The sequence below is a fragment of the Sinohyriopsis cumingii genome, chromosome 4 (genome assembly GCF_028554795.1).
Source record: "Sinohyriopsis cumingii isolate HCF-2022 chromosome 4, ASM2855479v2, whole genome shotgun sequence".
NCBI lineage: Eukaryota > Metazoa > Mollusca > Bivalvia > Unionida > Unionidae > Sinohyriopsis > Sinohyriopsis cumingii.
The window spans coordinates 137,132,639-137,149,807 of record NC_142964.1 but is presented as its reverse complement, the minus strand read 5'-3'; the positions used below and the strand labels follow the sequence as shown (position 1 = coordinate 137,149,807).

Genomic DNA, 17,169 nt, shown 5'->3' with positions numbered 1-17,169 from the left:
TAAAGTCTTCACAAGCTTATAGTGAGCTCTGATTGCATCCTGAACATATCTGGTGCCTTTCAGCATTCATACTGAAGGACCACCTGTCATCAGAAACTACCTTCCCACAGGCAGCCTATAACAAGCAATTAAACAGTACCTCTAAGACGCAATTAAAGGATACTTTTAAAAGTCAATTAAAGGATACCTCTGAAAGGATCTAGCTATCTAGAAATTGAAAATACTATTTATACCAAATGACTCATTTTAGATTTCTCAAACATAATACAATTTAGAAATCATGAATGAAAACCTTTTACAGAAGAAAAACAAAATTCAGAAATCATTTAAAAACCTTTGGTGAACAAGAGAACTGTGAATTGCACAGTATATGTCACTCTCTGTTGAACAGTCCTCAATATAGGCACCAATAGGGAAATGTTGACTATGGAGGTTATTTTCCAACATGTCACAATGACCTTGAGCTTTGGTCAAGGTATACAGTCATAACTAAATTTAGTGCACATAAACCATTATCTTCTTATAAGACTTATTATGACCATGACCTGTGACCTTCAGACCCCATAATCTACAGCAGAGGTCTCAAACTGAAATCATGATGATCGCCACATGAGGACTAGTACAATGGCATGAAGGACTAGTACATTAGCCTGAAGGACTAGTACATTAGCCTGAAGGACTAGTACATTGGCCTGAAGGACTACTGCATTGGCCTGAAGGACTAGTATATTAGCCTGAAGGACCAGTACATTGGCCTGAAGGACTAGTACATTGGCTGAAGGACTAGTACACTGGCCTGAAGGACTAGTGCATTGGGCTGAAGGACTAGTACATTAGCCTGAAGGACCAGTACATTGGCCTGAAGGACTAGTACATTGGCCTGAAGGACTAGTACATTGGCCTGAAGGCTGTATCACTGAAAACCTTTTCATACAATAATACAAAAGTGTAGTCAAAAATGAAAAAATTTGAAGACTAATGTAGTATACTATTTTGTTATGCTAATTGGAAGGAATTATATTCCCACCAGAATTTTTATTAAAGTGTGCTGGCTGTGAAGAATTTTTTTTTATTGTTAATTATTTTATAAAATCTGGGTGTTGTTGCCTTCCACGTGAAATAATTGCATGTTTCAGACCCCTGATGTATAGGCTTCTTTATTACAAGCCATCCATAATGTCTGGTCAGTGAATATACTCAAGAACAAAAGAGTTTTTTTAATGCAACAAAACATTATTTTTCTTCCAGACACAATGATCTTGTCCTTTGACCTTATAATCCCAATATCAATTTGCTTTTTCCTTACCCAATGTTGAAGTCACTGGCAAACTTTGGCAAAGAAACATTGTTAACAACTGAAATCTTCAAGCAGAAACCATTTTTCTTTTTTCATTCACAGTGGCCATGACCTTTGACACCAAAATCAAGGGTGACCTTTGTCACCAAAATCAAGGGGTGTTTCACTTTCCCCAAGTACAAGACATCTAAATAGTTTGGTCCATGTCTGTAATTCAGACCTAATGTTATTGTTGAAACCAATTTCCTTCTTTCAACCATAGTGACTTCGATCATTCACATCTTGGCCCTAAAGTTGATACAATCTTTTCTTACCTCAAGTGTATGCCATCCACAAAGTCTACTATCTGCATATGGATCTTTAGTTATTGTGCAGAAACTAGTTTTTCTTTTCAGTCACAGTGACTTTCACCATCTTTTAGCCCCTGTAGGGTTGACCCTTACTCCAAGTGCAAGTCATCTAAAAAAGCCTGTTGAAGGTACATGGTCAAAAACTAAATGTTTCCTGCATGAATCATTTTTCCTTCTTCAATCAATGACCTTGACTTTTGACACCAAAATCAATGGGTGTTTTACTTTCCCATTATGGAAACATTATGGATGGCCTGCACTTAATGTAATAAAGATGCCTATAAACAATTGAATTTGCAAGTTTCTTCTTTAAGTCACAAGGACCTTGACTTTTGACCTTTTCATGTTAAAACTTATAGGGTATTTCCCTACTTCAAGTGCAAGCCATCCACAAAATCTATGTAACTGAAGATGTTTGAGAACTTAAGTTGCTGTACGGAAACCAAACTAACAGTCAGCAGAGGAATGGACTGAAAACATCATACCATAAAATGCTCTGACTTATGGTAGGTGTATACGATTTATTAGCATCAGTATTATTATTATTATTATTATTATTATTACTATTATTATTATTATTCAGTGTACATTAATATCTAAAGTGACAAATAATAAACTATCATCACAAAATCTGAAACAGTATGAGCTGTCCAGTTTCACATGAATCTGTGTAACATTTTTACAGATATAAAGAAAACTGATAAAATGTCAAAAATAAGCAATGCAATTGATTAAAAATACTCAAATGTATGCATGAATATATATATATATATATATATATATATATATATATATATATATATATATATATATATATATACACACATATACATACACACAAGCATGATGTGGTCCCATATATATATATATATATATATATATATATATATATATATATATATATATATATATATATATATATATATATATATATAAGATTTTTTTAAAAAGTCTAAATAGAAAATGAATTGGGAAATCATCATGCTATGCTATTTATCACAAATCTGTATATTTTACATATCATATATTTAATACATTTATATTACCTGCTTAGTAGAATTTATGATTTAAAAAAGAAAACATGCAAGATCAATGAAAAGAAAAACAATGAAAAACACTAAACATCTTCTTTACAAAAAATTACATCATGAATTACATTTTTTTGTCAGTCATATTGAAAAGACTGAAATTACACTAACTGACTCAGCACATAACTCCCAAGATAATACTACTGATTGTCTTGATTTCTAAACAGTCTGCTCCGAAAAGTATTTATGATACTGTACTAAATAATCTTTTTTTATATGTAACTAGGGAATTTTCACTCACATCTGAAACATTATTTAAAGAATGAATGTTATGGTTTCTTTTTAAAAGCATTTTCTATTACTTGGAATATTAACAGCAGTGGAAAGTATTAAAGGGAAGATACTACTATAAGAGACAATGATTTAGCTATATTTGAGTTGTTTCCCTTGTGTAGAAAATTTGCCTGAAAGGTTGCTCCAAGCCAAAATGGATTTCTTTTTAATCCCCAAGATTTTTAAATAAACTTACATCCAAAAATAAAGTATAATGGAAACACTGTAGATCCTCACACAATGATCCCAATGTCAGTAATGCATGCTCAAACAAGCTAATAAATAAAACGCTTGAAGAAGAGCTTCTTGAGGATTGTGAAGTTATCTTCCCGGAAAATATCTTGGGCTCTGTGGAGAGCACTATATATAAAAACTGACCTGCAGGCTTTCAGTCGAGACAATGCAATGTCAAGGCTGGAAAAGAAAAAGTACAGAATCTCATTTTATTGAGCTGAAACAATCTGTAATAATACACAAGCTTAAGCTTTGTCTTCATAAAGCATGTGTGCCCCTGCAGACCAAACAAGAAAAAAGAATGTTTAACAATTTAGAAAAAGTTTTAAAATTGCATTATGGCCTGCAAATATATCAGGGAATTTAAATATGAATATAAATGTGAACCAAATTTTTTATATTTGCCTCAATTGGGCTTTGTCAAATCTTGGTAAAAAGATTTAATTAAACAGACCTCACTCTAACCCCACCCCAGTCTGTTGGAAGTCTCTTCAAGACTTGTTGACCTCGTGCAAAATGGTTTTCACTCAAGGGAGGAAGCAATCTGTCAAGAGACACTGGATGTGCAAAAGTACCTCAGAAAGTGTAACTGGTTGTTCCTCGATGAAGATGGTATTCAGTATGGAACCAATCTGCCTGAGGGTAAACAAAATAAGCAGCTGGACCGGTCCCCGAGTCACAGACAGCAGGCCATGAAAGGCATCCATGACAATTTAGGTCATCAGGGCAGGGACAAAAAAAGTGTCTGTGGATTGTAAGGCAGTGCTTTTACTGGCCTGAGTTAGGGAAGCATCTTGAATCCACAAATGAGCACTGCACTCGCTGCATTTTGAGAAAGGGACCAATGAAGATTGCCGAATTAATCTCAATACAGACAACACACCCAATGAAGCTGGATTGCATGGACTTCTTATCACTTAATAGGTGTAAGGGTGGCTTCGCGCATATTCTTGTGATCAAAGACCATTTTACCAGATATGCTCAAGCTGTTCCCTGCTGCAGCCAGACAGACTAAACAACTGCCAAGCCCTGTATGAGCACTTCATAAAAGTTTTATTCTTTCCATGAAAGGCTCCACAGTGACCAATGCCGGAACTTTGAGAGTTCAGTGATCAGGGAACTATGCAAGCTAGCGGGAGAAACCAAGTCTACTCCATATCACCCCAACCAAACCCTGTTAAAACTGCTTGATACACTGGAAACCAACCAGAATTTGGACTGGAAATTGTTCATCAGACCAATCGTCCAGGCCTACAACAATGCCACCAAAAGTGATGCTGCTGGGTATTTCCCCCATCTTGTAACCCTTTACCTCATGGCTTTTTATTTTATTAATGGATGAAGGGGCACAGCTTAAGCTGAAGTAGCCAAATTGTACTTTATTCTGCAACCCAAGTCAGGGTTTGTTTGTTTAGGAAAAAACTAGTGATTTCCAGATTCATGAAAACTGTGTTACTGATAATTTTTCAAAAACAAGATGAATCATCAATGCATAGGTCATGTGATCAGCTCCAAAACGTACATGGCTTTCCTAAAGTGAATAATATCTTCACGATTCAGAAATGCTGGTTGACTACTTACACACAGTGACATCCTGTTGTGTTACGGATTCCAGGCCAGGTGTTAAAAATATATATGGCCATTTATTAAACTTTTATTATGATTTGTGATTAATAAATACAATCATAAATGATAAAGATTACAGGTCTTCTAATTGCTGCAATGCACATACATTAACTTGTCTCAAACTGATCAAATGGCAGATACAGGTCTATGGTATTCCTTTTTGGTTGCTTAATATATATGGACAAATACAGTATAAGTGCTTGCCATGGGTTTTGTAGGATACAGCCCTTTCTCTGTGAAAGGCATCATAAGGGTTCTGTGGGAAACAGAATTTCCCTAGTGAAAGGCATTTTAAGAGTTCTGTGGGATACAGCATTTCCTCTGTGAATGGCATTATAAGGACTTTGGGCAATGTTGCACTTCCTCTGTGAAAGGCATTATAATTGTTCTGTGGGATGCAGCATTTCCTCTTTGAAAGGCATTTTAAAAGTTCTGTGGGATACAGCATTTCGCATGTGAATGGCATTATAAGGGTTCTGTGGGTTATGCAATTTCCTCTGTGAAAGGCATTATAACTGTTCTGTGGGATGGAGCATTTCCTCTGTGAAAGGCATTATAAAGGTTCTGTGTGATACAGCATTTGCTCTGTGAATGGCATTAAAAGGATTCTGTAGAATGCAGAATTTTCTCTGTTAAAGGCATTATGTTTTTGCTCCCACAGCCAAGACAGGAATTCTTTGTATATCAGTGTACAAATCTGACATCAGAATTTTTCTAAGAATTTAGCACTGAAAGTCACATTACATGTACCAATGATATTTGTATGGCATTTAAAACTTAAGAAGGCCAGGGCCTGCATGTCTTGCCAATGCTAAAAGCATTGCTGTAAATGGTGACCTTCACCCTGAGACCAAAAGATTGATTGTGCATGTTGCAGAATGTATAGGTTTAGCTTCATAATGATGCATCTCAAATATGGTTGTCTTCCATTTCATACAAATAAGCAACAAAATAATAATTCTAATTTGAGGCTGATCATGCCAGATGGAAAATTCTCCTCTTTAAAACGTACTTAAGTGGGAGTGCATAACAAAAGTTCAAAATTAAATTTACATTCCAGCAAGTGCTTTTTCATAAAGACAAAATCTCCTTACCATCCTATGCAAATTTGGAATAATAACCCAATATAGAGACAAGTATGAGGATTCAATCCAAGGCATCAGAGAATGCAAGTCTGGAAAGTATTCAAACCCACCATTGGTGGAAATTCACTCAATCATGAAAATCAGGTCACAGTGATCTACTTTTTAAATCTTTCAGTTACTCTCCTTGATGCATCCACATACTAATTTTCATAAGTGCATTTGAAGTAGGGTACCATATATTGAGGGTGTGAGGAACCAACAAATAAAGGAATGAACACAAAATGAATGAACAAATTGTTACATCCCGTCCCATCGTCATTGGCAGGTGATAATTATTTTGGTTTTTAACTATATACTAGGGCTTAAATTGTACATGCATTTTAAATAATGTACTGAGAAAATTTATCATCCAAATTCTTACCGTTCATCTTTGAGCTGATCCTCTATATCCACAAATGCTTTGCAGAGATGGTCAGCATTGTTCTGGTCAAGCCCTTAAAAATAGGAAGGTGTTATTTCATCTATAAATAATTTTTCCTAACTAGTTACATGTGTATACATATTAACATATTTCAATATGCAAATATTCTGAATCCTAAGATTTATTTCCCCTCCCCAAGTTATGTAACATATAGAAACTTATAAACAAGATGGCCATGGCCTGTTTGGATTTGCAGTAGCCCTGTACTGTCAGTGTCTGTCACCAATTTACCTTTTTATATCATATACAGTTTCTATGTGGATTTACCCTACCCTGATAATGCCAGTCCCTGATTTGGATTTTCCCTTCCCTGGTACTGCCAGTCCCCGTTTTGGATTTTCCCTATCCCAGTACTGCCAATCCCTTTTTTGAATTTGCCCTACCCTTGTAATGCCAGTCCCTGTTTTGGATTTGCTCTACCCCAATACTTACAGGCCCTGTTTTGGATTTGCCCTAACCCTGTACTGCCAGTCATGGTTTTGGATTTGCCCTACCCCTGTTCTGCCAGTCCCTGTGGATTTGCCCTACCCCTGTACTGCCAGTCCATGATTTGGATTTTCCCTTCCCTGGTACTGCCAGTCCCTGTTTTGGATTTTCCCTATCCCAGTACTGCCAATCCCTTTTTTGAATTTGCCCTACCCTTGTAATGCCAGTCCCTGTTCTGGATTTGCTCTACCCCAATACTTACAGGCCCTGTTTTGGATTTGCCCTTACCCTGTATTGCCAGTCATGGTTTTGGATTTGTCCTACCCCTGTACTGCCAGTCCCTGTGGATTTGCCCTACCCCTGTACTGCCAGTCATGGTTTTGGATTTGCACTACCCCTGTACTGCCAGTCCCTGAGGATTTGCCCTACCCCTGTACTGCTTGTCCCTGTTTTAGATTTACCCAACCCCAATACTGCCAGTTACAGTTTTGGATTTGCCCTAACCCTGTACTGCCAGTTCCTGTTTTGGATTTGCCTACCCCTGTTTTTATTATCATCAATCTATCCATTTAAATCAAGTACAGTCCCTGTTTTGGATCTGCCTTACCCCTGTACTGCCAATCCCCGTTTTGGATTTGCCCTACCCCTGTATTGCCAGTCCCTGTTTTGGATTTGTTTTATCCCTGTACTGCCAGTCCCAGTTTTGGATTTGCCCTTAGCCCATGTACTGACAGTCACATTTTTGGATTTGCCCTACTCCTGTACTGCTAGTCCCTGTTTTGGATCTGCCTTACCCTTGTACTGCCAGCCTCTGTTTTGGATTTGCCCTACCCTAGTACTGCCAGTCCCTGTTTTAGATTTGCCCTACACTGGTACTGCCAATCTGTTTCTTGTTAAGTATAAGGAATGATCATTGTCATGACTGGAATGAAATACAATATTTTGACCATCCCTATTTAAGAGTTTTATTCTATTAATAAAAATGTATTGTGTCAAAGTTTCTACAAAAAATCAGAGCAGAGACCAAAAGATTTGCTAGCCTGGTTTAACATTTCAAACTGCCAAAAGGCTGTCAAACAGGAGCATTTTATTTTCCAGTCTTGCCATCCCTTATCTCTCTTTCTCACACTGACCTGCACTATCCATTTCAGTTTCTGGAACAGCTCCACTCTCATCTATATATTTTAACTCTGTTTCTGTAACTATCCATAGGGCTTGAAAGTCCTCATTGCTTTCAAACTGGTCAAGAGCTGACTGCATTTGCTCTGTGCAAAATCAATAAATAACATAGATTGAAATCTTAATATTAAAATATTCTATAAAAATTAATGTCTTGACTTTGAATGGCTCTGTAGTCCTAGTAATATATTACCATGTTAAAAATGTTACTTTGACCTTTGGTCTGTACACCAACAAATTCCAATGGATACTTCATCTACTCTTATAAGTTTCTAAACAAATCTGGACAATTATCTACTAATCAGTGCAAGCAGAAGACAAAACCTTGTCCTAAAGTTGCAATAATTAAATAAAATAAGCTGAAAATATTTACCATGTGACCCTGACCTCTGCCTTTTGGACCTATCATCCACATGAAAGTCTGTGTACCCTCTTTAACCTCTGACAACCTATTCATGGAAATTTGTCACATCCTTGCCCTTTGATCATTAGGTTAAAAAAATCCCAAGATATTATGCATGTCCTGCAGTAAATTCCTGCCCAACATTTGATGACAATTTGTTTGTCTATGAAATAGGAGATACATCTGATCAAAATTTTAAGCACTAGCAACATTAATCAAGGGATGACATTTTCTCCGGGTCCCCTACTTATGTAAAGACTCTTACAGAAGCAGACTAAGATCCAGTATTCTCACGTTTTATAAAACATATGCTACAGCTGTACACTGCAGTACTCTCAACTTGTATACTGTCTGTACCACATATGATACAATACAGCTGTACACTGCAGTACTCTCAACTTGTATACTGTCTGTATCACATATGATACAATACAGCTGTACACTGCAGTACTCTCAACTTGTATACTATCTGTACCAAATATGATAGTAGCTGTACACTGCAGAACTCTCAACTTGTGTACTGTATGTATGACAAATGCCACAGCTGTACACTGCAGTACTCTCAGCTTGTATACTATCTGTACCAAATATGCTACAGCTGTACAATGCAGTACTCTCAACTTGTATACTGTCTGTACCATATATACCACAGCTGTACACTGCAGTATTCTTAACTTGTATACTGTCTGTACCACATATGCTACAATTTGCTTCTATGGCAGCAAAACTATTCACTGCATAGAATACCATGTATCAAAATTAAGGTACCTCTACCCACTTGCTTGACTAGTGTACCAAGTCTGGTTGAAATATCTCCAATAATTTTGATAGTCATGTTCCAGAAATGAAAATGTTAATGGAGAGACTGGCATGTGTACATTGCAATAGCTGTATTACCTGTGTCAATGTGCTCATGAAAATATCTTTTGAACTGTATATAACTGTAAATTGAGTTTTGTTGCCATGTACAGTGTTACCCAGGGTGTATTGTTTTAACAATGATGATTTCGAAATGGTGACTTCTGTTCAATTGCTACAACATGAACAAAGCACTAGCAAGTGTGTGTGTGTGTGTGTGTGTGTGTGTGTGTGTGTGTGTGTGTGTGTGTGTGTGTGTGTGTGTGTGTGTGTGTGTGTGCCATTTACCTCAAATTCTCTTGCTGTGGATTTGACCTCATCCACAGTACTTATAGTGATATTTTGGTCTATACTGTCACAATGACAATGAGCCTTAAATTTGTCAGGAGACTGTCCACTTGACAAAAGCAATTTTCAGTTGTAAAGGTATGTGAAAAACATTTTCCTTTCTTGCTATCCATTCCAGGTAAGGAATTTGTTGACATACCAAATGTTTTGCCATGCTATTGGATACAATGTATTCACTATAAGGTTAGACATTTGATAGCTAAAACAGAGAAGTTAAATTCATTTTAATGTGTGCATTAAATAATGAGCAATATTTGAGTTTTTAGTAAATAAAGAGAAAAGTTTCAGTTTTTTTAATCCAGTACAATTATTCTTGTCAGTCAGATTAATGTACAACCATAGTCATTGTAATAATAATAATAATAATCTTGAACACAACTTATAAATGAATTTAATATGTAATGGAGTTAGTTCATGTGGATGCATGCATAATGTATATTTTTCTATCCAATCTTAAATGTACTACACAGCTCAGTTCTTGTGGATGCATGCATAATGTATATTTTTCTATTCAATCTTAAATGTATTACACAGCACAGTTCTTGTGGATGCATGCATAATGTATATTTTTCTATTCAATTTTAAATGTATTACACAGCTCAGTTCTTTTCATTGTTGCCATTACAGGGATTGTTAAACTCTGTGCGGCTGTTTAACCCAGACATTGGGATCAATCATGGCTCTGGTTTGAAGGATGATTTGGGCTAACTCAATTTGAGGGGCCAAAGATTCTGGACCCAAGGGTTTGTGGGATGGGGATGTTTCTGAGGGATCCTTTAACAGGCAAGGAGGAGTGGACTACATGAAATAATTTCTCGTCAATATAAAGATGTATGTTAAATTTGGTCGAAATCCAACAATCTTTGGTAAAGTTATTCTGCAGGCCAAATTTGGTCGAAATCCAACAATCTTTGGTAAAGTTATACTGCATGTCAAATTTGGTTGAAATCCAACAATCCTTGGTAAGGTTATACTGCATGTCAAATTTGATTGAAACAAACAATCCTTAATAAAGTTACAATGCATCTCAAATTTGGTTGAAACCAACAATCTTTGGTAAAGTTATTCTGCTGGACATATTTGGTTGAAATCCAACAATCCTTGGTAAAGTTATGCTTCATATCAAAATTTGGTTGAAATCCAACAATCCTTGGTAAAGTTATGCTTCATATCAAAATTTGGTTGAAATCCAACAATCCTTGGTAAAGTTATACTGTATGCCAAATTTGGCTGAAATCCAATAATCCATAAAGTCACACCTCAAATTTAATTGAAATCCAAGAATCCTTCATAAAATTGTACTGTGTAAACCAATGCTAGTAGGATGGGAATTCAAGCAGAATAACTCCTGTATTATGTTATAGAATGCTGGAAAACACTCATTCAAGATTTCACTGATATAAAGCTGTATGCCAAATCCAGTTGTAATCTCATAATCCTCTGTAAAACTCAGTTGTGAAAAAAACTATAAGATGGGCAATCATTCGGGTTTTATGAAAACTGAATGCATCTGAGGTCATGTCAATGTAAAATTGCAAAGCAGATTTGGTTAATATCCACTGAATCACATTTAAATTATCTTGCAGAAACTAAATTCTTGATGGACAAGACAGACAGATAGCTGGACCGACAATGTACCTACTATAGCTCTCTGCTAAGATCATTAAGTGGGGCCCTAACCCCCTCCCTGTTACTTTGATATTGGACCTATTGTTTGCTATCAGCTAATGCAAGTTAAAAAATAAATTAAATAAATAAATTGGCAGAGATATAGATATTTTGATTGACTGAAAGATGGATATAATAAATACTAAAATATTTAAACCTAATCAGGGCTATTCCATTTAAATATACCCGGAGAGGGAATGCATATTTTTTTCTGTTTGGTTCTATATAATTTTAATTCTTTTCTAGTGGTAATACCCTGTAAAAAAATAAAGCAGTCTTTCCCTTTTCCAAGTATTTATATTGAGCATCCTTCAAGTACAAGGTGTTATGGATTATATTTCACCATCAAAACATTCAAAATCAAAACCAGCATGGTGTATAAGTAAGGTAAACAATGTTGACAGGTTATTTAAAATATATATAGAGGTGTATGAAATACACATTTTTGTTCAAAGATAGACAAGCCTGCCATATGAGTCACCTTTATAGCGTGGTCACCTGGACTCAATGACTATTGTCATTTGCCCCCCTCCCCAGAAATCACATCTATAAAAGTCATGTAATGAATCAGATACTTTCTGCAGACATCGACCAAGTATTTCCTAGTCAGTGCTTTTTTACTAGTACAAGTGCCACTTAAATGTATGAACCAAGCAAATGAAGCATTTGTTTTCCCAAGAGAGGCACTGTTTGGGTTAGGAAATGTCATAAGGACTTATGTATAAACATGCTTATAAATCACTACATTTTAAATAGGCTAATCTCCATTTGAATTTAGGAATTTGAATAAGCTACAATATTGCTTAGAAATTTGTTGGGGGAGGGGAGAGTTGATAACATTAATCATTGTAATAATCAGAGGACATTAAAATACAACTAATTTTCCTCAAAATGGCTTAGTTTATTAAATCTGATATATTGAATTTTTTTTTAACAGTGTTTACTGCATAATAATACTTTGGAAATCAAGATCATGGTAAAACTGATCATTGTAACTGATCATGGTAATTGATCATGGTAAGTGATCATAACTGATCATGGTAATTGATCATGGTAAGTGATCATAACTGATCATGGTAATTGATCATGGTAAGTGATCATAACTGATCATGGTAAGTGCATCCTACATATTGTTTACAATGCAAAACATCAAAATTCAAATGCTGCTTGTTTGTGTTGTAGAGGTGGACTGCAATTAATGTATTTAAAGAAAAACAAGAAGAAAACACAAATATTATGACAGTATAGAAAAGTGTGCATAAATCTGTATGCACAAAAGGCATTGTTGTCCAAGAAAAACAAACAGTCACAATATCGACGCCCGATCATTAAATATTCACTCATGTTTGAAATGAAAATGTTAAAAGGGACTTAAACATTATGTTATCCTTTTTAATCCAGAGAGCACCATAACAAATAATCTAGTCTTGTATAGTTTGATTTGGTGTTTTCAAGACACTAATAAATACTATAGTCTTGTATGGTTTGATTTGGTGTTTTCAAGACACTGTAACAAATACTAAAGTATTGTATCATTTGATTTTGGTGTGTTACAGCACTTACAAATAACATAGTCTTGCATGATTTGATTTGGTGTTTTCAAGACACTAATAAATACTATAGTCTTGTGTGGTTTGATTTGGTATTTTCAAGACTGTAACAAATATTATAGTCTTGTATAGTTTGATTTGGTGTTTTCAAGACTCTGTAACAAATACAATAGTCTTGTATGGTTTGATTTGATGTTTTTAACACACTAAAACAAATACTATAGTCTTGTATGGTTTAATTTGGTGTTTTCAAGACGCTAACAAATACAACAATCTCCTATGGTTTGATTTGGTGTTTTTGAAACACTAACAAATACAACAGTCTTGTATGGTTTGATTTGGTGTTTTCAAGAAACTGTAACAAATACAATAGTCTTGTATGGTCTGATCTGGTGTTTGCAAGACAATGTAACAAATACTACAAGTTTGTGTGGTTTGATTTGGTATTTTACAGCACACCAAATCAAGTAGGTTTTTTGGTGCAGAGGCAATTCAAGTCAAATACTTTTGTCTATGGACACACCATGGTAGCTGATCCTGGCTGATCTGATAGTAGGATTTGAACCCATACCCTTCTAATTTTGAGTCCAGTATCCTAACCAGCCAGCCACCATGGCTCCTCTGTAAGTATTACAGACAAGATACAACAAAGATGAACATTATGGGATTTATAAGTACTACAAACAAGGTAAAACAATGATGAACACTATGGGATTTCATATTGGGCAAAACATTAAATTTTACAAGCATTAGGAGACAACAAGTCTGACACTACTGTATATACACATGAATAACTTGGGTCCAGCTGCAAACAACATAAATCCTGACCTGCCATCACATAATGCACAATTAGATCAGAGTGTAACTTTGTTTAACTGATTACTCCTAACGAACTGCAATGACTCAGATCTGCCAGTGCATGATGTGATGGCAGATATGGGGCTATGCAGTTTGCAGTTGGACTTGTCTTATAGGCATGATGGGATGGCTGATATGGGGCTATGCAGTTTGCAGTTGGACTCATCTTATAGGCATGATGTGATGGCAGATGTGGGGCTATGCAGTTTGCAGTTGGACTTGTCTTATAGGCATGATGGGATGGCTGATATCGGGCTATGCAGTTTGCAGTTGGACTCACCTTATAGGCATGATGCAATGGCTGATATGGGGCTATGCAGTTTGCAGTTGGACTTGTCTTATAGGCATGATGCAATGGCTGATATGGGGCTATGCAGTTTGCAGTTGGACTTGTCTTATAGGCATGATGGGATGGCTGATATCGGGTTATGCAGTTTGCAGTTGGACTCACCTTATAGGCATAATGCGATGGCAGATATGGGGCTATGCAGTTTGCAGTTGGACTTGTCTTATAGGCATGATGTGATGGCTGATATTGGGCTATGCAGTTTGCAGTTGGACTCATCTTATAGGCATGATGTGATGGCAGATATGGGGCTATGCAGTTTGCAGTTGGACTTGTCTTATAGGCATGATGCAATGACAGATATGGGGCTCTGCAGTTTGCTGTTGGACTCGTCTTATAGGCATGATGTGATGGCTGATATCGGGCTATGCAGTTTGCAGTTGGACTCATAGGCATGATGCAATGGCAGATATGGGGCTATGCAGTTTGCAGCTGAACTTGTCTCATAGGCATGATGCGATGGCTGATATGAGGCTATGCATGAGTGAGTTTGCAGTTGGACTCATCTTATAGGCATGATGTGATGGCAGATATGGGGCTATGCAGTTTGCAGTTGGACTTGTCTTATAGGCATGATGCGATGGCTGATATGGGGCTATGCAGTTTGCAGTTGGACTCACCTTATAGGCATGATGTGATGGCAGATATGGGGCTATGCAGTTTGCAGTTGGACTCGTCTTATAGGCATGATGCGATGGCTGATATGGGGCTATGCAGTTTGCAGTTGGACTCGTCTTATAGGCATGATGCAATGGCAGATATGGGGCTATGCAGTTTGCAGTTGGACTCACCTTATAGGCATGATGTGATGGCAGATATGGGGCTATGCAGTTTGCAGTTGGACTCACCTTATAGGCATGATGTGATGGCAGATATGGGGCTATGCAGTTTGCAGTTGGACTTGTCTTATAGGCATGACATGATGGCAGATATGGGGCTATGCAGTTTGCAGTTGGACTTGTCTTATAGGCATGATGTGATGACAGACATGGGGCTATGCAGTTTGCAGTTGGACTTGTCTTATAGGAATGATGCGATGGCTGATATGAGGCTGTGCATGACTGAGTTTGCAGTTGGACTCATAGGTATGATGGGATGGCTGATATGGGGCTATGCAGTTTGCCATTGATCTTGTCTTATAGGCATGATGTGATGGCTGATATGAGCTATGCAGTTTGCAGTTGGACTTATCTTATAGGCATGATGTGATGACTGATATGGGGCTATGCAGTTTGCAGTTGGACTTATCTTATAGGCATGATGTGATGACTGATATGGGGCTATGCAGTTTGCAGTTGGACTTGTCTTATAGGCATGATGCAATGGCAGATATGGGGCTATGCAGTTTGCCATTGATCTTGTCTTATAGGCATGATGTGATAACTGATATGGGGCTATGCAGTTTGCAGTTGGATCCATCTTGTACATGAGTATATACAGCAAGCTAAAAATTCTGGATGCATGGTTCCCACACTTTTCCAAATATAAATTTCCAGGTCTTTTTCAGGTTTTTTCCAGGATGATATTAATTTTTTCAAGGTTATTATATGACCATTAGTGTATGGAATTAAAAAACATTTTGGATTATAAAACATACATTTTCCAAATCTGAAGGTGTTTCTCTTTCAAGACTCTCCAAAACATGTATGTCAGAAACGATGATCATGTTCAAAACCACAAAATAAGTCACACGAAACAAATCTGACTATATTCCTATAAATTGGCATTTAAAGCCATTTCAATGTACAGAATACAAATCCTAACTTTACTTTGCTGACCTGCATTCTGTTGCTATGTGGAAACAACATAATGAGCATAAATTATTTTGTTTGCTTTCAAACCTTTCATTATAAAGCTCTTTTAGTTCAATAAACCAGTCCCAAAACCTGTATTGATACATGAGCTCATATCATTTCTTAATATATTATAAAAGGGATGCCAATCACCCATTTATCATGCATTTTATTTTAGATCTGAAACCAATGCTTCTAGCTACATGTTACTGTGTAATAGTTCCACACCTAAGTTCTGCTCAGAGGTTCATTATTTTTCTAATCCAGGTTTCCTCCGAATATTCCAACTCCATTTATTTGCATTTGAACATCTAGGGTGTGGAGTTCAGAGCAATTACATATAACAAATTTGGAATCTGCCGCCACCATAAGATAGCTTACCAGTGGGCCTAGCAAATTTAAACTATGTTATATTGACTTAAACCTACATGAAATCTATAGGAAAATTATCTATTTTCTCAAAAATGGCAAGTATTTTATTTGTTATGTCTTTAATCCACTGACAGACTAAACGAATTTAATCCACTGAGCGTTTGGATTGTCTCAACAAATATATTTATTTCAAGCACCCTAATGAACCATGCTGCAACCTACTAATATTCTGGTTAGAACTCAATAAATTTAACTTACGATCAGTTCAGTTACAACTCAATTATGTAATTGTTTTGGGCGTCAAGTTGTGGAGGAAAATTCCTGGTGTTTTCTCAAATTTTGTCAATATTTGCAAAATTCAAGGACTTTTCATGGTTGGGAAAAAAATTATCATTTCTCCCAACTTTTTCCCAATTTCCTGGTAGCGTGGGACCCCTGTGGATGTACCATCTATTGACTTTTACAAAAAATGGAACACCTTCATAAAAGCTGAAGGCATAAAGTGATGACAACATATAATGGGCCATCATTGCAGTTAATATTCTGTGTAAGATATTCCGCTGGTTCAAAATTTTCAAGGAATCTAATACCAAATTCTGCAAAAGCACAGAACTAAATTGAAAACCTGATAACATTTGATTTTAAATAAATGATTGGAACAGTCATTCAACTCAAAATGCATTACATGTCTGTCAATCATTCGGTTGATGCTTTCTATACATGGCATAGGTCTGTGACTTCTGACACTGCAGGCTTCAGTTGCAAAATGCAACCTATGTTCTTACCATATAAGCAAAAAGATAACATGACAAAAATGGAAAGCTTGAAGAAATCTAAGACTACTCACCATTGCCATCAGAATTTATGAATGATAAATTCATAAAGTGATTTCTGTGAATAGGAAATTATGCCAACTGTCTTAAAGAATAATAAT

General features: G+C 36.3%; 1 protein-coding gene across 6 annotated transcripts in view; it reads right to left on the bottom strand.

Moving 5' to 3' along the window:
- Positions 1–2,571: 2,571 nt before the first annotated feature.
- Positions 2,572–17,169, bottom strand: part of LOC149802157 (uncharacterized) — a 54,774-nt gene continuing 40,176 nt past the window's right edge. For all 6 annotated transcript variants that reach the window (XM_089956568.1, XM_089956563.1, XM_089956569.1 and 3 more), the window contains exons 8-10: positions 7,994–8,125; positions 6,375–6,447; positions 2,572–3,422 (exon numbers count right to left, since the gene is read on the bottom strand). In XM_089956568.1, coding sequence (XP_089812694.1) covers positions 3,284–3,422; positions 6,375–6,447; positions 7,994–8,125 — 344 coding nt within the window. In that variant the 3' untranslated portion in view covers positions 2,572–3,283. The remainder of the gene's footprint in view (positions 3,423–6,374; positions 6,448–7,993; positions 8,126–17,169) is intronic.